The 23,794-nt window shown below is 39.2% G+C and overlaps 2 protein-coding genes across 3 annotated transcripts; both read right to left on the bottom strand.

Moving 5' to 3' along the window:
* Positions 1-2,553: 2,553 nt before the first annotated feature.
* Positions 2,554-6,691, bottom strand: LOC110048599 (potassium voltage-gated channel protein Shal-like). The gene is made up of 3 exons (XM_020754366.2): positions 5,296-6,691; positions 4,941-5,049; positions 2,554-4,570 (listed from the first exon to the last, which is right to left on the bottom strand). Exons 1-3 carry the CDS (start codon positions 6,495-6,497, stop codon positions 3,875-3,877), a joined length of 2,007 nt encoding a protein of 668 aa, XP_020610025.1. The 5' UTR covers positions 6,498-6,691; the 3' UTR covers positions 2,554-3,874.
* A 2,831-nt stretch (positions 6,692-9,522) lies between these two features.
* Positions 9,523-23,235, bottom strand: LOC110048642 (uncharacterized). Of its 2 annotated transcripts, XM_089294847.1 has the most exons (14): positions 23,117-23,235; positions 21,640-21,757; positions 20,922-21,149; positions 20,207-20,683; positions 17,512-19,392; positions 16,548-16,913; positions 15,369-15,563; positions 14,681-14,911; positions 13,933-14,268; positions 13,263-13,328; positions 12,580-12,630; positions 12,300-12,434; positions 10,909-11,457; positions 9,523-10,500 (listed from the first exon to the last, which is right to left on the bottom strand). In XM_089294847.1, the coding sequence occupies exons 2-14, from the start codon at positions 21,725-21,727 to the stop codon at positions 9,842-9,844; spliced, it is 5,262 nt and encodes a 1,753-aa protein (XP_089150973.1). In that variant the 5' UTR covers positions 21,728-21,757; positions 23,117-23,235; the 3' UTR covers positions 9,523-9,841. The 2 variants fall into 2 exon arrangements, with proteins under 2 accessions (XP_089150973.1, XP_020610076.2); XM_020754417.2 differs by lacking the exon at positions 20,922-21,149.
* Between the last annotated feature and the right edge of the window lie 559 nt (positions 23,236-23,794).

Here is a 23,794-nt window from a genome sequence, read left to right as displayed (position 1 = left end):
ATTCTGTACCGCTAAATTTAAGGAAAACTAATCGTAATCCAGATTACATAGTTCTAATCCATCCTTTCAAATTGACATCGGCTTTTTTGATGCCGGAACTAAAACGAAATCAAAAGACTGCTATATTCTCTTTTAGTCCGTAAAAAGGCATACTTTCTTAATAACGCGGAAAAAACTAATGTCTGAATTTAATTCACAACGATGAAACATTGAGTAAAGCTCTTTCTCTTCCCCATTCAGCTGCTTTTAAGGTATATGTTAAGACCTTTCAGTTCAAGGTATTAAACTTTATACTCTACATAAAATTCAAAATATTGCAGATAATGCATGAGCAAACGTGAATCAGAAACAATGCAGCATTTCCCTACGATTGCTCTTACTTAATTTCTTTCTGGAGAATATTTCGGAAAAAAATCATAACCAAGGCAGTAATAAAGTCATACAGCCCGCATGTTGAACTCGTAAACGGTGCGTGAAGATACAAACAAGTATTAGCACGCAAGTTTCCCAGATAACAAGTGTTGTATGCCTTCAGACATCAAGACACATGAGATGAAAGGAAACAATTTATAAAGAAACAATTTATAAATAATCATTATCTATGTCTGGTCTGGGTACAAGTAATACTGAGATACAGAAAGAAACTGAAAGATAAGCAGATAGACATAAATATACATGTAGATAATTATATACAGGCACACAGACATATCTAAGGGAAAGCAATCAATAACCATACATGAACACTGTGGCTGTTAGATGTATGTTAAAAATGTTGGCAGCATTTTGCAGGTCACTGACTCTGCTTGGCAATAAGATGAAATAAAGAGATTTTTAATTATCATTCTATAGATTACTGTAGATAATGGTAATAGGACTGAGTGGAGTCCAATTTCGTCTCTAATCATATGAGTCATTAACAAAATCGGACGACCGCAAAGCATGAGTCCGATTTGTTAATCATGAGTATGATCACAGACTGAATTGGACAACACGAAGCCCTGTTACCAATTAATCAAAACTACAACAAAATTCGAGAAACGAACAAACCATTGATTGAGCGCTGAACGATTAAACGTTGTTATGAATGCTAAAAAACACGGCAGTTTACTCAACAAAGTGCACTACAACAGCGCTCGCAAAATGATGCATACTGTCCAATTACAAGCATGACGCGTACACTGTCCAATTAATGCTTGAATCGGGCTGCTGATAGCCAATCACGTTCGACAATTTTGTTATAGGTTTGATTATATAGGTAATCGTACAAAAATGCAAAATAATGCAATTAAAGATTCACATTATAAGTGATATTTGAAAGAATTTTCAAATATCACAAGAGGCATAACTCCTTAATAGCTTGAACTTTTATACGATTATTCATTCATTATATGACTGAGAAAATGAAATGCAAACACATTAATTTACACTGGAGTGCAAATTATGAATTAATGATAAATTGGCCTGCTCTCAGCCAATCATAATGAAGTAATTTGCTCTGTCATATAATAAGATAGGTAACACTGAGATCCATAGAGAAACTGACAGACAGAATGCATAACGCAAGTAATTATTAATTGTGTCATGCATTCTTGACATAGATAACAACTTAGTTCAGAGAGATTATAAACTAGTAGAATTTCTACTCATTGCCAGGGAGCATAAGCTAATCACCATGAGACAATCTTGAGACAAAGGATTATAACTGACTATTATTAGAAATTAATTAACATTATCATTCTCTGGAGGTGAAGTGGGCATTGGTGAATATCTATGGCCGAGACAAAGTTGAAGTAAATATTCACCAATGTCCATTGAGTCTAATAACGCTTTTAGTATAACTTTCAGAGGTTAAAAGAAAGAACCAAAAAAATTATTAAATAGTAAAGAAAATAAATTGTTTGTTTATCTACACGTATGAGCTGTAGTTTTCATAATAACTTACATCAATTGAAAATCAATGTACATATACATTTAGCAGTAAAATTAACCATCAAAGGAAACACTATGAAAAATAAATTCATCCCATACCTTTATTTCAGCACCTTTCAGTGTTGTTGCCTTCATGCAAAGTTTTACTTATCATCTAAAATTGAGTAACTGATAAACTCCAGTGCGAAGAAAAATACATATTGCCGGGTCACTTGTCAAGGCTAGTGATCTGCGAAACCACTGCATTTATGATGCCTAAATGTCTTGAGTACTATAGCTAGTTCTTGAAAACATTTTTGGTCTAAAGTTGGTGGTAGTCCTTTCTAAAATTCCCCATGCTTTGAAAATCCCAGTCTTGGTATGATGTCTTGCAAATAAAAGAATTTCATCCATTTATCTGCTATGTTTACTTGCCTGGATTGCAAACATGGCATAGCTTAGTAACCTGTAAGCTTAGAATTCACCATCCAGCACAGTAAATATAGCTTCATAGGCTGAGCTATTCAACCAACCAGAATGCGCTATTATTTTAGTAACCTCTGGAAATTATACTAACTCTGTGCAACTTGTTAAGTTAAGCTGGTTATGGACGTAGTTCAAAACGACTCAACAATACAATTCAGATAAAGTTCTCCAAGTTATATAATCCACACAACATGACACAAGTTCACAACACAGAGTTCCAAGTTCCTATGCACGTGGGCTTAACGAATAATTCACGCCAGGTCACGAGACTATCGTTACATAACTCTCAGTAATTTGAATAGAAATGGGTTAATAAAAAAACCCCTTCTCTTTATGAACAGCTTAAGGTTGTGTAGCTGATTTTAAGCATGTTTGTTAACAAAAGACTTACATGTTCATAATTTACACGAACGTCAGCAGTTCACATATATATTGTACTGCATAAATATATAATTCCACTTTCATCGGTGTCTCTCCTTTTTGGTCCCAGACGTAGTGATGGAAAGCTTATTAAACTTCATTTAGATTGCCACCATTTTCTTTCGGGAATTTCTGTAGCTCCGAAGCACGTGGTATACCAATCAGTTTTGTGACTCGGATAAAATGAACAATGGATCTTTCCTATTTATTTTTTTAAACCCTTACCCTACCACACGTCTTCCCATGGAGTTAATCGTGGGTTTCTTCAATTCAAGCAAACGTCAATATTCACAAAAAGATAGCGACGAAAACGACGAAAGTTCTGCAGTCTCTGCAGTTGACTCGGAGAGACTCGGTTGTTACGTCACGTAGGGAGACACAAATCGTACCGGACCACACCTGAAGAACGGCGAATGCACCGTTTGTTTCACTCGTGTTTGCTTAAACTTACCTTTTATTTGTTGAAAAGGCCAAATACAAAATAATGCTGTCAACGTGCAATGGAATCTAATGGAGCAGGGTTTTTTTTGGCCCCATTGCAAATAAAATTGTCTTTATTTCATTCAAAAGAGACAGGTACGAAATACTGTCGTTTAGAAACTAGAAGATTCAAGAAAGGTGAGAAGTTGTCGACTTTTACATCCTTATGTGCTACAGAATAACTGTACCCACGCCGCGTTCTGCTTGCTCCGCACGACAACTTTTTCCCCCTGTTCTATTCCCCTCTGCGCAGCCTAGCCTGCTCAAAGGCTACAAGGTACAAAATCCCTTAGCTCGTACACTCTTTTCTTTTTCTCCCTCCGTTCGAGCCAAAGATGAGATTTCAGTCAAAAAGTCTCTTTGTCGACACAGCTCTAAACAAATTTGAGAAGCATCTTTTCTGGATTATTGCTTGGTTCGAAATAATCGGGAAAGTAACTACCAATACGCATGGCATGGTAACTACACCATACTTCATCAGTATGAAATCCCCGTGCCAAATCTAGAGCGGAAACGAGTACAGCTTGCAAAGTTGGGTCAGTTTTTACTAGTTCACTTGGTCTATCATATCAGCTTAACATCAAATCTCCTCGATCATGTCTAAGTCTCCGACACTGTGGCAGTTTCGAGGACTTACATCTGCAAATGCTTCTCGTTCAAACGACCGTTGTCGGTGCAATCTCTTCATTGGAATAATTTCGCTCTCCTCGTTGCAGTCATCCACACAAGACTCGGATCGCGATCTTTGACCAATAACGTCATCACTGCTGGAAGAATAATGGCGACAAACTGGAAAATATTGAGAAGAAGGCGGGGACTCGGTAAAAATTCCACGGCCCACCTTAGCTGAAACTTTCCCGTTGCCATGCCAACTCCTGTGTTTTCGTGCACGTGGCTCATTCACATCAGGCGGAGGTCTCATGTTTGTTTCGTTTCCACTGACCTCTGAAGATCCTGCAGGCTCTTCAATTAATGGCACATCAGTTATTTTATTCTTCATGACGAGAAGACCCTCGGTGCTACTTTGAGCGGAACTACCGTTGCTGTCAGTGATAGCCAGACTGGTTGAAGAGTTGTCAACTTCTACGACCATAGATATTGTTCGAGGTTTCACGTGTGGAACTCGCCGATCTTTCTTCTGAGCTCTACCTCTGTGTTGCAAGCAAGCGTTGTCTTCGATCGCATCAAGCCGGCTTGCTTGTGAAGGTAGCGATGCAGCTAGTTTACTTATAGTATCATCTTTCGGCGGTTTCGATTTTTTCGCGTATTCGTGCAACTAGACAAAGACAGAAGAAAATTGTTAGTTCTCAGCTATCTGGAGTTATAGTTCACCACTAAATTTTCTCCGATTCTTCTTGGTTTAAACTGATCGCATGACGCGATAGTATTCATCCGCGGAGAGACACTATCAGCCCATAGTACCCGTCCGAGGAAAATACCCGGATGGATAGTACTCGTCCGTGAAAATATTTCTGTAAACAAGCGGGCTTATAGAAAGTAAACAATTGAATTTGTATTAAGAGGGTTTTTGTTTGTTTTCGTTTTCAAATTTTACATTTGGCTTTCACGGCTTAACTAAAAAAGTTAAAAAGAATTTAATAAGATTAAGACCAAAAGGGAATTAAGTGTGCGCTTGAGTTTATTACCTTCCTCTCGATAATAGGCACAGGTAAAGAGAGAAGAAGCACCCCCATTAAAGAACAGGCTGCTCCAAGAAGCTTCCCTTTCACCGTCTTGGGAACAATATCACCGTAACTGGAACAAAGCGAAAAATTATTAGCATATCATAATTCTGAAAACTATCCAAGGTTGTTGATTGATTGGTTAATCCTCGTCGTTTTCCTACAAGCAGTAAAAAGTTAATATCATTACAGTTTCGATCCAAAAATTATAAAGCAAAGGTATCCAAGAAATCTATCCCGGAAAAGCCTAGCAATAATTCAAGTCTTCTGTACATTTTTATCTCGATGTAAATGGATGCCTTGGCGTGTGGATGCTTACCCAAGTGTTGTCATGGTGACCAACGTGTACCAGCACGCTTCTGGAATGCTGATAAACTTAGTGTCATCTTCTTTGCTTTCAAAAAAATACATAATGGTCGAGAAGGTGACCATCAAAGCCAGAAACGAGAAGAGAATTCCTCCAAGTTCCGTAGCCGCGCTCCTGACTGACATTACCAAATTTTGAAACTGTTCGGAGTGCCTAGCCAATTTCGTGACACGAGAAACTCTGAACATTCGAAAGACTGTGACAACGAAGTCCAATATCTTATTGTTGGACCTGACTGCACGCTCGACTACGGCGATATAATAGGGAAGAATTCCAAGTAGATCGATCACATTCGACATTTCCCGCGCAAAGTCTAATCTTTGTGGCGCAGAGTACAATCGCGCCATGTACTCGATGGTGAAAATACCAACACAAAAAGAATCAATTCCGAAGAAGATTTTTTGATGTACTTCGCCATGATTTGGCCCTGAGTCTGTCGGAACTGTTTCCGCTACAATAGCAGAGATGTTCAGGAGCACGACAGCTCCAAACAGATAGCCAAACGCTGCCGACTCTTTGGAACTCTTACTGTTAGTCAGAAATTCCCACAGTTTTTGTCGAGCAGTCCACCGGTGGGTGAGTTTATTTTCGATAGTCGCCATCTGTTTCTTTTTCTTTGTTTGTTCTTCATCTCCCAGAATAATGTGCTCACAGCAACAGTCGGATACAAGATATTGAGGAATGCCAAAAAAGTCCAACTCATCCAAGATGGCTTCCATACAGCCCGCTGTTGGAGCGGGCAAGTGAAACTTGCCATCGCGATAAAACTCAGCAATGTTCTTAAATATAACGGGATCACGGTCAAAGAAATACTCCATTCTCTCCTCATCGTAGAAGAACTTTTTTCGTTCGCTGCCGAGGAGAGTGTCTGGGAACTTCTCCAAATGTTTCGTGGGAAGTTCATATTTCGTTCCTCCGACATTCACAGTTATTCTGTCAACACTAGTTGCTACTAACGTTTGCAGTGAGGTGGTGCTTAATGAAGCGAGCATCTGCGCAGAATTGAGTAAGATCCTTCTAACCAATGGTCCATGCCCGACACGCGTTCTTCGATGGTGTCGTCGATTTTTCCCTTTGATCTTCACCATCTTGCCAAGGTGAATCAATTTTCTAACCAACGATCTTTGTAGCTTCTCTTTTTCTTGTCTGTCCATTAATTAAATCTTTATGATGCGCAACAAGGAACTCACTACGATTTGTTTTTATATAGAATCTACACAAGTATGAAAAAATGATAATAATACTTTTATCGTTGATTTCCATGGGTTGCTCTTTATCGGTGATCTTGGCTTTTAGTGTATGCCACGTGTTTTAAAAATGTATTAACCCTTCAAAACATTCCGGAATACTCCTGATAGGCTGCTGAATAAGCTCATAAGCATCTGGTATGGGTATTTTTTTTTTTTCGCTAAAAGCGCACCGAAATGCAAATAGAAAGATACGGTGCTAAATGATTCATATTTTTGTCCTGTCGCATGGTTATCGGTTTTTTATTAGTGATGATCTTAGAACCGCAAAGGGCCAACACGATCTGTAAAGGGGAAAGTTATCCTGTTTCTCGCCAGGCCATCTCACCTAGTCATCAATGCCTATGGACTATTTAGTCAGAAGTTTTTCATTATAGACATCTCGTTAATCAATCTTGTTTCAATAATAAGATATACTCTGAGCGTTAGTCCTTGCGGGCCCATCCCACAATTTAGTTAAATTATATCTATCAGCTCACAATGTTTTTTAAATGATGTTGCAAGCAATTTCAGATTGACTTAGAGATTAGGCGGTGCTAGTAATTTATCAAAAATGTTATTTACGTCAATTTTTTAAAAATAATTACAACTCTGAAAGAAAATCTCGTATATTTAAGTTAACCTGCTCCTTTGTAAAACATCTCAAATATTAACTGCCTATGCATTATTAATATTACAAGGCCAGCTGGTATGCACCAGAACAATATATCTGTCTGATAAGGAAATTTTCTTTAAAAGAAAAAAACATTTATTAAAAGCTGTTAAACTTCAATAATCACAATATTCGCATTTCCTTTTTTCCTTATTTTATTTTTGCGTTTACAAAAGAAGTGCTGTGAATCTTTAATTATTTAGTACTATCTATTGACCGCACCGTGATAATTTTTCTCTTCCAATACGATAAGAAAAGAGTTATGTCGCAAACCACAATTTTAGCTGTTGTTTTTTTCTTTGTTTTGATCATTAGCAGCTGTCCAAGAATTTGAATTAAATATGTTCAAAATCTGACTGACATATTCACAACGACGCTTAAAAGACGTCCAGTGGCACCTAGAGCCTTGTGATTTCCCTACTTCTCTGTACGTCCGTAAAGTCATCACAGGCAAACACATTATATTTCAAATTTTCATGATGATGATTGGCCTTGTCTGGTACATTCTGTCACATATCGGTCTTGCATGGATTAATTTTTTTGAGAATGATTCAGTGGTGCAAATAAACTATAATATTTATACTTCTCTTAGTCAGTGTGAAAAGAAATCGGAATTAATTAGGTGAAGAAGGTCTCAAACATGAGTGGATTTGGCAAAAGCAGTTATGTGTACGGTGTAAAATAAACAGCCCTTTCACAGTTAACTCTCCTCATTTGCATTACATTATAATCTAGCATGTATGTGAGGCAATTTCAGGCTATTTGGCAGTTTCAGCCCGAATCTATCCACGTTGAATTACATTGTAATGCAAATGAGAAAAAGTAACCCTCAAAACGGCTGTTAAAAGCCATTCTTCGAAGGGATAGGTTTCTCTGTTTCTGTCCCGAAAACATATCATTTCATGTTTGAACTGTTGTTTCAAGCCATAGACCCAAAGATGCTGCGGTATGTCCATAAAGGAATGTCGGAATCACCCAGGTAAGAGTGTTTTCGTTCCTCTGGATATTAAAGTTCGCTTTGACCCATAAAAGAAAGCAACAATGAAACGTTGCATAAAATGACAAGCGTTACTTTTATATTGACTTGAGAAATTGAATTGACAAATTTGAGCATCCTGAATTGAATTCTGCCGGACAGATTCATATTGATTACGCTAATTGGTAGAGTCAAGTGTGCAGCTTAATTATTGGACAAATTCACTATTATAAGAACTAATGAATTTCTAACGCACTAAAATCATAGCTGAAACATTTTGATCTTCTAAAGTATTGATGTGTTTTCTTTAGGTTTCTCCGTTACTATATTAAGGCCCAGGTCAAACGTCGAACTTTACATGAAAAGAACTAAATTGAGTGAATTAAGTTCGACGTTCGACTCAACTGAGAACGTGCTGGTCGATCTTAATTCGAATTAAGTTCGACGTTTGACCCAAAATTACAATTTAGTTCGTCTCATGTGAAGTTCGACGTTTGACCTGGGCCTAAGCGTTGTAACTTGTCCAGGGAACGTGTGTCGTTTTTTTAATTAACTAATCTTTACAGAAATAATGTATACAATTCAATTTGTTCAATCACTGTTGCAAGACCAAACCCAATTGTGATCTACTTGTGACACGCTTACGTTGAGTTATTAACCTACCACCGTTGTCGCTGTGCTATTAATTCGTAACTAAATACGCTACTCGTTTTCAAGTCTTTTGTTGTATCCATGTAGTTGGGTTGTATCTGTTATTTCCCAATATTTAATAGCAATTCATTTTAAAAACATACAATCGATGTAAAAACAGGTTGTAGTTGTTCATCGTGGAGAAGGACAATAATAAGACTAGCAGTATGCAGTCGATACGTCATGACCTCCATCGCAAATGGCCACATCGTGAGCAAACGATTATAATTTATTATTATTGCTATTATTATTATCAGTAGTAGTATTATTTATCATTATATTTATTTTTGTAAACTACATTTTGCCTACTTTTTTTAACGATTTTGATACAATTGCTACTGTAAATAGTTTTGTGCTGTAAATAATTATCATGATCATGTAAAGGTTTAGTGAAGAATTTTAACGAGCCCAATAAAATTGCTATTATTATTATTATTATTATTATTATTATTGTTATCATTATTATTATTAAACAGTCCATATTTTATAAAAAACTCATTATCTAGACGTTAATTCATAAGTTGTAGTAGTTTCTTCCTTTCTTTTTTGACTGCCTTTATAAAAGCCCTCTTTAGAGCACTTCTCGTTTTTGAAACGAAGAGCTAGACACGCGGTTTTTCTGGTAAAAATGTTTATTTCACGGTTTCCATATAGCAATGTTTAACATCAGAAGTTTTATTGTAAAAACAATAACACCCTTGCGGGTACTATCAAATTTCTTCGATTCCAGAAATTCCTACTTTGTTAGTTCACAACGAGTCGGAATCAGTGTTCATGTTCACGCTTTTAACTGAACCAAAAAAGGAATTGTCACCGAGCGATAAGTCCGATAAGTCTGAAACTGACCGGAAGGTTCGGGCCTGTTCTAGAACTGCCTTGGCGTATGTTTTTCAACATGACTACCGCTTTTTCTGTTCTCCAATTTCTCCAGCATTACAAATATTTCAAGGCTGCAGGAGCACTTTGTACCTTTTGTCGCTTAAACAGCGGCACACGCACAGTAAAGGAGACAAGTTTCGGTTTATCAGCGCAGTATTTTAACACAAACCGCACTTCAGATTGGTCCAGCTCCCAGTTGTATATGAAAAACTCGTCCAAGAGTCCGGCGAAATTTTTACCATCTGGTAAATGACCCCCGATCAAAACACGACCCCAGGCATCGGATAATTTCGGCTGGTGAGGATTGTTAAAACTCCCTCTTAAAAGACCGTTCACGTAAATTTTGGCGTCACCGGTTTCAGAGCTGTAAGTAGCAGTCACGTGACTCCAAAGGCCTTCGGGTATCGCAACATCGTCAGTTTTGATGTCGAATATCACGCCACTGGCAGCGGTCTTGTGGCGCCAGTGCAATTTTCCGTTCACTACTTCCAAGTTGTAAATATCATGCCATTCGTCGTTTTTGTTGCTCACTGCTTGGAATATGGAGTGACGTCCTTTAGTTTGGTTTAAACTGATCCAGGACGCTATGGAAATGGCCGAGGTTGGTTTGTGGTGAAATTTGCGCCCGTCAAGATACACACTTGGAATTTTGTCATTCGAGGCGTCCAAGCATGCGCCACATTTGTCACAACCGCTGTTTAGAATGTGCGCTCCTGAAAAAAAATGAGTTACGATCGTTTTTAAAGCAATATTTATAACTCATATTATGAAAGCGACCAAAGTTACTAACCATCACAGAACGAGTACAGGACCAAAGAGAGTTAAAGAATAGGGTGTAACTTTTGCCTGTGAATCGATAAGGTAGAGTAATCACCGTTCAAATTGAAATGGCTCATTTCGGCAGGCGAATCTAACTTGAATTCTGCCTCAATTTGAAGTAATTCTCTTCAATATCTATAACTTGTCAGAATAACTAGAAACACGAAAGTCGATGGAATTCAGGTACTTTGTATGCGCTTTGTCTCTGTGAAGTTGACGGGTATAGGAATTGATATTTCTATCTAGCGTTATTTGATTGGGGAAAAGTATGGAACTTACAGCAGATTGACTGTATTTCTTACCTCCGTCGAGAGTAGCATTGTTATCAAGACCTGATTGATCCATGACTTGGTGAGTTGTTGTGTTTACTTTTTGGAATCCAAAGTGAAGAACCATTCTATTAAACTCGCACTTTCTGTACAGAACTTTCACTTCGGCAGGAGAAATGACACGATCAAACATGAAAACGTCATCTAAAAACGAGATGAACTTATCTCCAAATTTCTCTCCAATACCTGTGGCTGTGAAATCATCAGGCAACCCTTTGTTTTTCTTTCCAACTGTTTCAGAAATAAGTTTACCGTTTACGTAAACGCGCGCAATTCCATCCTTTGAGTTGAATGTTCCCGCCAAATGAATCCATTGGTTCTTTGGCACTTTAACAAGCTTCCTAGTACTGCCATTAGCGGATGATCCCGCTCCGTCGTCGACGTCAAACCAACGAACGAGTCCAGGTTTTCGGGATTTGACCCACATTGCAATAGAAGCTGCTTTCGTTGGCTTCCTGGTAAATTGATCAGCTTTGTACATGACTTCACCGTGTTTTAGGTTAACAACACGGCCGCACGAGCCTGCAATAAACGTAGTAAGCGACTAAATAAACTTAAGGTAATCATATTATATTTCCTATCTTTCTTTAAAGAAGCTAGTATTTATCAAATAAGTTAACTTAACAGAGACATTTTCACGGTTTCTGACGTGGAATTCATCAGTGGTTGCATGTTAATTCAAAATTATAAGTCAACATATTTGTTTCCGATGCAAATGATTTTTTTTTGTCAGTATTGCTATAAGTTAAAAAAAACTGCCACTAGTTCTAAATCTATATGCATTGTATCGAATGAATTAAGACATTATTATTATTATCATTACCATTACCATTACCATTACCGTTACCATTACCATTACCATTACCACTACCAATACCATTACCATTACCATTACCATTACCATTATCATTATCATTATCATTATCATTATCATTATCATTATCATTATTATTATTATTATTATTATTATTATTATTAAATGTGTGCGCACAAGTTACGCGGGAAGTTTTTTTGCGCAGTGCAGACTGTGGAAGTGCTCAGTCCTATAAATTATGTTTGTCACACAGAAAAGGTCCTGATGCCCTTTTTGGGTGGCCTATAGGTGATAAAATAACCAGATTAAGGTGAAACGAGGGCAGCGAGTAGGCTATCGGAAGAATGGAACTCCCACATATATGGCATACGGATTTGAGTCAGAAATACGTAAAAGTTTTCACCTTCTGGGTACGACGTCAGGTAACAGTTCATAAACTTAAAAGTTACATCCCTAGAAGAAGATTATACCTACACAACTGTGATGCTTAATTTTTCAACTGGATCAAATCAAGTCAAGTGGTTCGGTCATGTTCTAGTGCATGCCTTACCCATTGTCCGGTTTGATATTTCTGCTCCATTGGTAAGACCTGCGTCGTTTTTGTTACCAGAATCATCTTGGACGCTGTTGTCGCCCTGTTTTACCGGTATGGTATCAAAGCTTAAGTGCATAACAGCACTACGAGCTGGAAAACAAATCCCAATAATAAATTTGTTTTGACAATTAAATGGAATAGAAAGCACAAATACAAAGAACTATAAATAATATAGTGTGCATCTTTTTAGCTCGCTGATAGCTACTGAATTCCACCAGGAAGAAATAAAACTTACACAATTTCCTGATAATTTTTTCTCTCATTGTCGTTGAAGTGGAACCTGAAGCTGTAGGTCATAGAAGCTTTTGTTAGTTGACTCAGAAGCGATAAACTAAAACCTTCACAGAACATTAATGCCAGAATAGGATAATTGACTCACACCAATAATCAGCTGATTTGAGCTCTTTTCAGGGATAACATTAATGTTATGGAAATTATCTCTTGGTTTCAGTTTATTAAGGTCACTCACAGTCTACATTGCCGGTTTCGGTAGTATATCATGGATCGCGCCCAGGGCCACAGCCAGTTTGAGGCAAACCGAGGCGCTTGCCTCAGTTTCCGTCGTTTCTATCGTTTCTTTTCTGAAGGGGGAAATGAAAACACCGCTAATTCCCTAGGAAGAAAATTAAACCGTGGGCATTGCCTCAATTAAAAGTTTTTCTTCTGGCCACGGCCCCGGGGGCGCGGTTGTCTGTATTACTCCCCCTGTGTTATTCGCATTAGGGTATCTCTTGAAAGTGAAAAATTCATGGTAGTTTGTAAGGTTTAATTTTTCTGGCTTGTAAAGAGGTATCATCCATGCCATTTTTCTCTAACAATACCGATTATGCTCTTTCGTTTTACTGATTGATAGCACCTCAATTAACATAGATGTAAGTTCATATTAGAAGTGGCCCGGCTGAGTAACAACAAACGTACCTGGCTTGGGTAACGAGATTGATGCAGTCGGAGGGAAAACACCAGGTGATTCTTCGCTTGTAGACTCTGAGGAATAAAAGAGTTGTACAAGTCTAGACGTAAGTTCGCATGGTTTAAAAACAAAGAACGATGAGTGAAAGGAAAATCGCCTCCACGCCCTAAACTGCTCGTTCGTCTTGATGTTCTTCAATTAACCCAATGCTAGGAGCATGTTATATGGAGGTAAGCATTACAGATAGGTAAACATAAGCATAGACATATATCTACTGTATATAAAATGCTGCCTAGTGGCAACTGCATATTTGAAAACGGGCCTCACTCTAAGTGTATAAAGACTGAATTATAATTACTAACTGCATCATGGCTGGGTTGTCACTGGTAGTAGTCACCACATAAAAGTTAGCTGAAAGGAATCAGTTTCGAATAATATTCTATCTATCAGCCTACGAGCAGGCTTACGTTTTGGAGCACAAGCGCGAGTAGCGTAGCCGCGAGCGTGGAATCGGGCGGCGAAGCTGCGAGACTGCCAGATCGCTTGGCTCTTCGGCGCTCGCGCGTGTGACTCAAAGGTGAGCTGGCTGGCAGGCTATCTTTCTATAGCTATTGTGCAGAGTTTAAAGCACAATCTTTTTACGACTTGTTTTTGCATGACGATAATTTTGGAACAAACCTTCTAAACCATCTTTTAGTTCCTCGTTCTTTTCACTCTTGTCATCCGAAGAAGGTGATTCAGCATGGGTATCCTGGTCACTATCGTCTGCTGTATCTGTCTCTGGTTGCCCTGTATCAGGCTCGCTGTCTGATACACCTGCTTCGGATTGACTCGTTTTGGCCCTTTCATTTAATTCGTCCCTCTCTTTGTCTTCTTTATAGGAACCTTTCTCTAACTGGTTAGTTTCAACCTGTTCTTCATCGGAACTTGGCCGTATGTGCTTTGAAGAGTGATAGTGCTTGCGATTGGGAGTTTCGTATGCATCATCTTTTATGGCATTTTCGGTTGTCTCACCTACACACAACAACATGTTTGAAACTGTCAATATCTTCTGAATCTTCATTATCCACCCTTGTGTTACACTGTAAGCTAAGGGTCTCAAACACTTTGCGATCAAGGGGCAATTGAAAAAGCTGTGTAGTAAGTGAGTTGAAAATGTCGTACGAAAATTGATTGTTCGTCTCGTGAGAATCGTTTGAATGAGAGTTACTCTGAGCTCTTGAGACTATTTTGATGACTTTTCATAAAACAGTACTGTCTTTCTTGAGACTGCTCTCACCAGAATTAACACACCAATGGAAAATTAAGTATCAACGCGGCTCATGCCATTTACTGTTACTACAAAAGGAAGAAAGGCTGTAGCATTGCTGTAAAATACATTTTTGTTACCCATGAAATACAATGAAGGTTGGCATGTATTTTGCACCTGCTGGGTGAAATGCGACGTCGTGCAACTCTTCATCGATTCCGTCGTTATGTCCAATGATGCCTTTTCCATTCAGTGGTTCAAGAGTATCTTCATTAACCCAGTGATTTCTGTGGTGATGTCTGGGACGGTAATGTCGCCTTCCTCCAGTGCCGTATCTCAGATTAGAAGTGGAGTGCGATTCATCAATATCCTCTGGCTCACCGATGGATTTGTCGTCATCTAAATCGTCTGAAAGAATGGAAAAAGGGACACAGATTTCTTTTTATTTGTGGATTTCAGTTGAACATATCGCGCGTTCCGATTTGTTATTTTTTGCTTAACGAAATCACATGCGAGATATTGAGCGGGATTCGTTGTCGTTTGAATTAATCTTACTACTGATCACTTACCTGTTTTATTAGTATTTTTTCGATTTTTCTAGCCCCTTTTTAGCTCAATTTCTTCTTCCCAAGAATTCTGATGATTCCTAATTCGAGTTCTTACGAAGACAATCACAGTCGAGATTCTTGGGAGGTCAAAACAACTCTTTTCCTTATCAATAAATGTATAATGATAACACCAATATCAAAATCAAAAAAAAAAACTAGCCAACGACAGTTGTATGATTTATAAAGATCTCGCAAACTATAAAGAAGTCAGGAATTTCAAAAATTATCATCGCCTTTTCTTGTTAGTGATACAGTACCTGAGATGTAATGAAGTCTCCTTTCCTTCCTGGCTTCACCCCTCAAGCCGTCAACTCCATCGTTCTCGTTGAAGTTATTGTCTATACCCCACGTTTTCTTGTCATTTTCATAGGCGAATTTGTCGTATTCAGGCTCCTCTGGCAACTGATCATCCTCGGAGGTAAAATAATTTCTTGCGACGTCACCTCGTGACACTAAAGATAACAGAATGTTACTTTACTCCTAGAATCATATTCTTGCAATAGAACTTTCCACAAATATCATATATTATTATCCAACTGCAGCAAATACCGTCCAAATAACAGTACAAATATACAGCGATATTGTACAGTTATTTGTACAGTAGAGAACCTGTTTGCCGTACAGGTCGGCGCGCGCACGCAAAACTGTCATACTCTCCCTCTTTCATTGATAAATTTATTGACTACAGCAGTTAGATAATAAATCTCTTATTAGATGTTTTGTTGTGTAGTATCCCTTTATATTTTTACTCGTTGTTTGTATTTTACGGCACAACTCGTAAAAACATACAGCGATACTACACACCAAAACATCTAATAAGACATCATATCGCTTAAATATCTTTCTAGAAATTCTCAAAAAATCTTCCAACTATCACAAACGCTTTCTAAATATCTCGGAAAACCTTCTAAATATCTCTTATTTTTGTGGTAAAAATACATCGATTTTGAATCACATCGGCCAAAATTTTCAAAGTTTCCTTGTAGTAGAAGGAGTTGAGAAAGAAGATTTGGGCACTTCAATGTTACCAGCATCCGCCATTTTGGAAAATTGCTGCTTTAGCGCTCTCAGTGATATGAAATACATTTTTCGAGGGGGAAATTGCTGAACTGGATTGTTTCAGGAATAGAACTAAGTATTGTTTCAAGAAAATAGCGAGGGGTACACAGGGGTACGCCAAAAAACATATAAATGTTTCTAAAATGTCCCTTAACTGTCTAAATATCATAATATTTTCTAAATATCTCGGACACGTCTTATTATCCCAGAAAATATTCGGATATTTGCGGAAAGGCCTATCTTGCAGCCATGATTTTTGAAGTTTATTATAAACATTTTTTATGATATAGTTAGCAACATTTATGCCAGGAAAAGGCAACTTGTTCCTGAATTCATTATAATTTTTTTTAAAGCTTATTAATCATTTTAACACCTACTTTGGTTCCCAATGATATCATCAGACAGATGAGACCTTGAATTGACGTCTTCGAAGTCTCTGTACACTTGACTAGCAGCAAGAAAGCTGGGTATCTTCTGAGGCGCCATCATGGGGACATTTACTCTTACCGGGGATAAGTCTGTTTGACCAATGGAAGTCAGAGGCTCGTTCTGAGGATAGCCAGGCCTTTGTGGAGGAATGTGTTGAAGAGGTGTAAGTCCCAAGGTCTTGCTGAGTTGACCTAAGGTGGGTTGAGGCGCAAAACCGAATGTGCCTCCTGGATTCTGGAATTGCTGAGGTGCGAGTAGATCCTGCGGGATCTGATTGTTAAGTGTTTGTTGCAGTGGAAATTGAGAACGTGAATCTACAAGAGAAAAACTTTTTAATGACTTTTTAAAGTCAAATTAAAATATCTCATAATGCAATTCACCTGTTGTACCTTACCTTTACAATGTCATTTCAATAACCTGAAGGAATATTTGTTGAAATTAATTCAATGTGCTCCATTTAAAGTGTATGCATTTTGTTTAAGTGCATTGCCTCGAATCGCTTTTGTAGTTCAGTTGCTTTTATTCTGCTGGTTCAAGAATGAAGGGTATGTCATTGGTAGTACGAAAAAGGCTAGGTATGTCTTCCAAAAGGCACCCCGAACACTTGTTTAGTTTTGAAAACTTACACTTGAACAGTTTTCTGCAAAAAAAGGATTTGGAGCTGAAACAGTCTTGTAAACCAGACGTCTCGTGTTGAAGCTCTCCATGAATCCTGCCTTTAGCTGGATTTGAACTCAGTAGATAGTCAACTCCTTGTTTAAGCTTTGTAAATTGCCAGTAAGTTAATTAGCTTCTTGCATTACTGGGTTCTCGACTTCTGAAATATTCCTGTGATATATGCGGCCCTGTAGAAATAAATTTGCTCCACTTCTACTTTATAACTCTTAAACAGAAAATCTAAAACCATTTTACCTGGTTGTCCGAAAAGCTGCAAGGGGTCTAGCGCTTGAGGAGCTGGAACAAACTGTGATAATAATGATTGCAGCGGCTGCGTAGGTAAAAACTGTTGAACAGGTTGCTGCAACTGTTGCAAGTTGGACAGAAGTGATTGATCAGGAAGCTGACCAGCGAGAGGAATAAATGACTGACCAAATTGTTGTGAATTGTCATTTGCTTGCATAAGTGGTAATGGAACAAACACTTGCCTTCGTGGTCTGGAATGAGCAGGATATGAATCTCCAATGCGGCTGTTAAAAACGCGAGCTTTCGTCGTGTAATTTTCGTTTTCTAGCCTTGCCTTCGCGTGCAAATGAGGCGTTCCGGGTTCTTGTCTATCATCGAAGGTAAGTTGTGTTTCATGTGAGGACAATCTTTGCTCAACGAAAGCTGTTTTTGGTTTGTTTCTTGCTTCGTGATGTTCTGGCCACACGCCGTGTCTATATCTTTTAGTGTTGAGGGGGATAAATCCTGACTCAGTTGGAACAAAGGGTTTTCTTGTTGGCACGATTGCCTCCGCTGGATCAGACGGACTTGCTATAAATCCTGATTGAGTTGGAACATAAGGATTCGCCGTCGTCGGGGCGGCTGTAATCATACCAGATTGTGTTGGAACAATGGCAGGAGGGCTAGAGGGTTCTTTTTCTTCATTAATTTTTGGCTGTGGCTGGATTAATCCAATCTGCGTTGGTTCAATACTGGGATCGGTTTTTCCCTTCCGTTGAGTTCCGGCTGTTGTTGGGACAGGTGTTGAAGAGCTCGTTTTTAAAGGAGCGTGCGAAGATCCTAAAGGGTCTTTAAACACACTCCCAAGCGGTGAGAAAATGTGCGCTGGGAGAAGTTTGGCACCAGCTTCTGTTAAATATCTGTAGCCCGGTGCCTGCTTGCCTGTTTTTTTCGATCTCGGCAGCAGCAAGTTCGACGCCGACGAGATGTATCTTGGTGCGCTAAGACTTTGCTTCACTACGGACCTCTGTCCAAGGTTAGAAGATGATTTTACCAAAGACATTAAGAGGGCCTTCTGAACTTTACGTTGCATCTCTGGAGAGAGCTTATTCGTTCTGTCATCTTTAAGAGCCAGTTTAATTAAAGGTGAAGAAGAGTTTTTGCTAAATGTTCCATCACTGGAGAGCAATGGTGACGAATGCAGTGCAACAGGGGATGACTTCAGGGAAGCCTTCGCGGAGGATGGGTTCTTTTCATCGATTTCAAATGGTGCTTTGAAGACTGATAACTGAGGATAAAGAGTTTGCAGATAATCCGCTGCAGTGTATGGTTTTAGTGATGATTGGTTTTTCTGCGAAGTAGCCATACTACTGTTTCCCATGTCTAACGAGGTATTCGTAAACCATTCATTGTGAGAATGCAAATCGGACGAATTGTTCTTCATCGAATCGTTTTCCACAAATGATGGGGTAACTGCACTGTGATTACGCAGTTTCGATGTGTCTTTTATCATAGCAGATGAGTTATCATGAATTCTACTGTCTGTTGTTGCTGACTTTGCGGTGTGATTTTTTTTATCTGCCATTGACATGTCTTCTTGCAAATGATGATGGAACATAATCCCGGCAGATGAGTTATCAGTTGGAATTTTATTGTTTGTTGTCGCAGTATAGGTCTGCCGAATTGCCTCACCTACCATTGATATTTGTCCCTGCAAATTATGATGGGGCGATAATTCTTGTTTGTGCAAGACTTCAGGGTGCACCTGGTCTAGTACAAAATCGCTAGGATTGGATTGTTTGGAAGGTTTTTCTTGAAAAACTGGTTTGTTCTTCCACTCGATATTAGCCAGTTGGTGTGAAGTGGTCAGACCCTCTGAGACAGCTTGTCTTGACGACGTAAGTGCGGTATCTGTTGAATAGATCTCAGTTACGTTACTACTTTTTCTTTACTTAACCAACAAAGTCCTAAATTAAAGAAATTACAAATAGGTATTTTAAAGCGTTAGACAGACTTAACGAACAAAGTTGTAAAATCAGAATAATTAAAAATAGGTAGCTCACAAAATCGTCAGACAGACAGACTTGTTTACGAGACTTCTTGGCTGAGTAAGACGTGCGAGACGCGAGCCTAAAATGCAAGTCACTCACGGAAATTGTAGGAGCTAATTGTGAGACACGACCGCAAGTGTGAGACACAGTATAAACTTTGAGGTATGAATGCAAAGCATAAGACACGAGTGCAAAGCGTTAGACAAGAGTGCAAAGCGTGAGACCTGAGCGTAAAGCGTTAGACAGAAGCGTAGCCTCTTCTAGGCGTTCAGTTAGTTGGGATGCATCGCGAATTATGGCTCACGAAAAAAGAGGTTAACCAACCCTCTCTCTCCTTTATTTCGCTCTACCGCTTTTACGCGCGCGCCCGAACTTGCTGAACTCCCCGAAGAGGTTAACCGAGAAGCGCAAAGCGTGAGGTAATGATATGGAGTATGCTACATGATCTCAAAGTGTGAGACACAATAACATGCAGCGCAAACTGGTGTTCAATAGACTCATAGTTAGTCCTCTACTAACTATGATAGACTAGACTCCCCTAAAGCCCTGGACCTTGTGCATATTCGCAGCTGTGGATATCGTTGTTGGGTTTGGGAACACTTCTCCGTTAGATACTAGTGATTAATCTATTTATTAGCGTTAGCCACTCTTTGATAAACTGGGGCTTAACATACCTTGTGACCAAGCATCTTTGATTATGGCATTCGTGATGTCATTTTCATTGTCGAGGAGAGGCTGGATAGTTTTCAAGTCCTCCCTTGTCGGGCCGTTGTCCGCGAACTGCTTAGAATCTAAGTAAGGCGATGTTTCCTGGCTGTCGTTGGGCTCAAAGTATTCTACCTTTTCTCCAGCGGGTCGTGAATTCCGGGATTGAAACTGCCCTTGTAGAAATGACAAACTTGTAGAGCTGAGTTGATCCCGGTTTGTGGGATCATCAAACATCTCGTTTGTAGCAATAGGAACTGTTGGTGGAGAGGTGAGCGGGATCTGCTGACCAAACATGCTTGCTTCGGGGGACTGAGGTATTTGATTTCCGTAAAATGGCAATGAAGGCCGTGACGATAGTGCATCTTGAGGTAGTGAACCAGCCCACTGGGACTGAGTCACTTGGTTTGAGGCTGAAAGGGGAAGCTGAAAACGTTTGGCCTTCCCTAGACACAAAATCAATACATGCTTTAGATGAGATTTAAAGTCTTGCGCAAAAGAATACCTAGATTAAATGAAAGAATTCGAACTGAGCCAAGTGGACACTGGTTTTTCTTTCAATAGAAAAGTGACGATTCTGTAGCTAAAATACAAAATTGTCTGACAAGATGAAAGTAAAAACGCGTAACTAATTTCTGGTGATTACGAAGAAACAGATAAAAATTTGTTAAACAAAGTGACAACCTTCAGCATCTGGGTACGCTTTGTTCTTCTCCTTGATGGCATCAGCTGGTAATATCACAGGCGCAGGAGCTATGAGAGGAGCGGGTGCAATGGCCCCCGCTGCGGGGACCACTCCCGCGTCAGGCACTACCCCGGATGGTAAAACAACAGGCGCTGGAAAATCGCTGTTGTATTCTGGGAGTATTGAGGCATGCGGCTCCCCTAAGTACAACTGTCGCTTGTCCGGACCTTGTAAAGGAAAGTACAAAACTAATGCATGCAGAACAGGATGGGTGGGGATGGGAGGGGAGGGAAGGGGAGGTTCAACCGAAAACTAGCTTGTTAATAATAATCGCATTGAACTAGATAAAATTCTTATAACAAACCCCTCATAAGAACCTTTTCTCAGGCTTCTCGCATTATATCTTTAGAAGCCAAATCCCGTCCAAAGACAATCCTTGCCATGTTTTTTACCTAGTTCGTTTGTTCTGTGCATAAACTCCTTCCACCTATATATTAAGGCTTTAAATCGAACGAAAATCCAGAGTCTGCGATGGCAATATTAAGGAAAGGAATGACAGTATTTTGTATGAGAGATATTCTGGACTAGTTAATTGTGTTTTTCATCCCGGAAAAGTTGAAATCGCCAAACATCTATTGATTCCGACATGTTTGCAAGCTAGCGTTATTTATGATACATGCGCATTTCGCACTCGGCTGCAATCTAATGCAGTTTTACCTTCAAGTTCAGCGTTTCCTACACGAAAGAAGACACCAGAGGTGAGGACCAGGCTGAACAAAGCAACTCGCCGAACGAGTCTCTCCATTGGTCCAGGAACGTCACGTGATAATGTATACTACACACGTATAACAAGGAAAACATTAAAATGATCATACACATCATGTAAGGATAAACGACCAAGTAAAATAGTTCGAAATCAGTTGATTTAGGAGAGGCTATAAAGCCAAAAAATGACGCTCTGGCTCCGGTTGTTCGAAAGCTGGATAACGCTATCCACCGGCTACCAAAGGATAAGTGTTAACAAACCACACTATCCACTGGATAGTGATTTATCCGTGGATACTGAGCGTTATTTACCTTTCGAACAACCCGGGCCTGAATGTTGTTGTTGATACTTGCACGATGATAAGTTGCGTCCGGTATAAATAATACTCTTTAACAAATTTCAACCAGGAGAATACAATAAGCAGTTCTTCCCAGGTCAAAAGTAAGTTTTCTCGTGCTATCCGCCCTTCATCAGTCATCACCCTCGCTATTATTTTGCCTTGTCATCAGGCCGCCAGTAACGGAGAGATATTTGAATTTAGAACTATACCCAGATTGAAATACGATTCAAGTGGAGATTTAGTGTGCTTATACGACAAGTAAAATAACTCTAAAGAAGGTAGTTCAAGTGATCACTGAAAGTTGTTTTAACATGCAACACTATATACCAACATGTATACTTTCCCCAAACCTTTGCGTAGAACTTTTCGCAAGGTTTATCTAGTCTTCTTAATGCAGTGTCTGGAGAAGAACTGGTCTCTGACCCTGCTACATGTTATTTGCTAAGTTACGCCAGGGAACATGTGCGCGAAACATGCGCCACCCAATACTGCAAAATTCCGTCGATACCGTCTGAAGACAAGCGCTCCGTGTTTAATCTATAATTTTACTAACTATTTATTCAAGCTCGGATCTATATTTGAATTTCGGATCAGCGGTGAAGAAAGTAAAACAAATCGCAGCTATTCGAGCAACTCGGTGTCGCAGATTGTGGTATACAGTGTATGACCCAGAAAAAAAGAAAATTTCATGGACTGTTATTATAAATAACCACTCATCGGATGCAATTAACGAAATCAAATAATAGGCATCGAGTATTTTAGTTATATCAAGTGTTTAGACAAACACTAGACATAGAGTGCTTCTCAGGACACCGGCTTGAAAACATGTTTTCTAGTGTTTTGGTGAATTCCCTGCTAAGACGGCTTAAAAACTTAGCATGACTTAAACAAACAGCATTTGTTTCAAGTTCCGTGCAATCCTTCTTTGACCAAATATTTCGACAGTTCGTGGCCGAGTTGGTTTAAAATTCAACTGACAACAGGTAGTTTAATTCGCTGGTAACCCTAACAAACCCGACAGACACAACAACACAACAACTTCTGATAACAAATATCATGAAAAACTACAATAAACGCTTGTTACTTACAACGAATTTGAGTTTCCACCATATTTCTGCTATATTCTCCTTGCGGTGTGAGATAGACAAGCTTCACGCAGTCGCCATTTTGACTTCTTTAGAGATTTGTTCATTACATCACTGCAGCTTCACTTATTCATTTATTCGCGCTCGGCTGACTCTCCGATCTTTATTTTCATTGGCGCAATTAAAACTAGAACCTGTCGCGACACTTTTTAACGTCAGAGCGCGGCAGAAAACAAGAACGACAGTGGTTACAATGTTATTGTGAAAGAAACACTTACGGGTAAATACTTGAAAGACGGCGGCCTTTGTAAACTTTCAAGTGTTAAAACTCGCGGGTAAACTAAATCTTAACTGACAATTGTCCCGAAATTTATATGGCAACTTGGACTGATTATCCAGGACTGGCTTATGATGCAGTTAGGTTAGTAGTGTGATAGAGAAGCTGCTGAAACCATGCTCGCCAGGAAGGATCTTTACAGCTCAATGTGTGGGTCATTATTCAGCAAAACTTATCTGATTATTGGACACAAAGCCATTTCCCAGTTGCAATTTCACGAGAAACTGCCCTTTCCGCTTTACTTGTCGCAGCTCACACCTTGATTTATTATTTGCTGAAGTCGAGCTGAATCACAAATTAATCTTTATTGGAGGGGCGTTTTGGCCCGCAATTTGGCTTATACA

This window comes from Orbicella faveolata, unplaced genomic scaffold (genome assembly GCF_042242905.1).
Source record: "Orbicella faveolata isolate gen_17 unplaced genomic scaffold, um_ofav_v1 contig_1, whole genome shotgun sequence".
Classification (NCBI taxonomy): Eukaryota; Metazoa; Cnidaria; class Anthozoa; order Scleractinia; family Merulinidae; genus Orbicella; species Orbicella faveolata.
The sequence above is the reverse complement of the archived record's forward strand: the minus strand, read 5'-3'. Positions and strand labels throughout refer to the sequence as shown.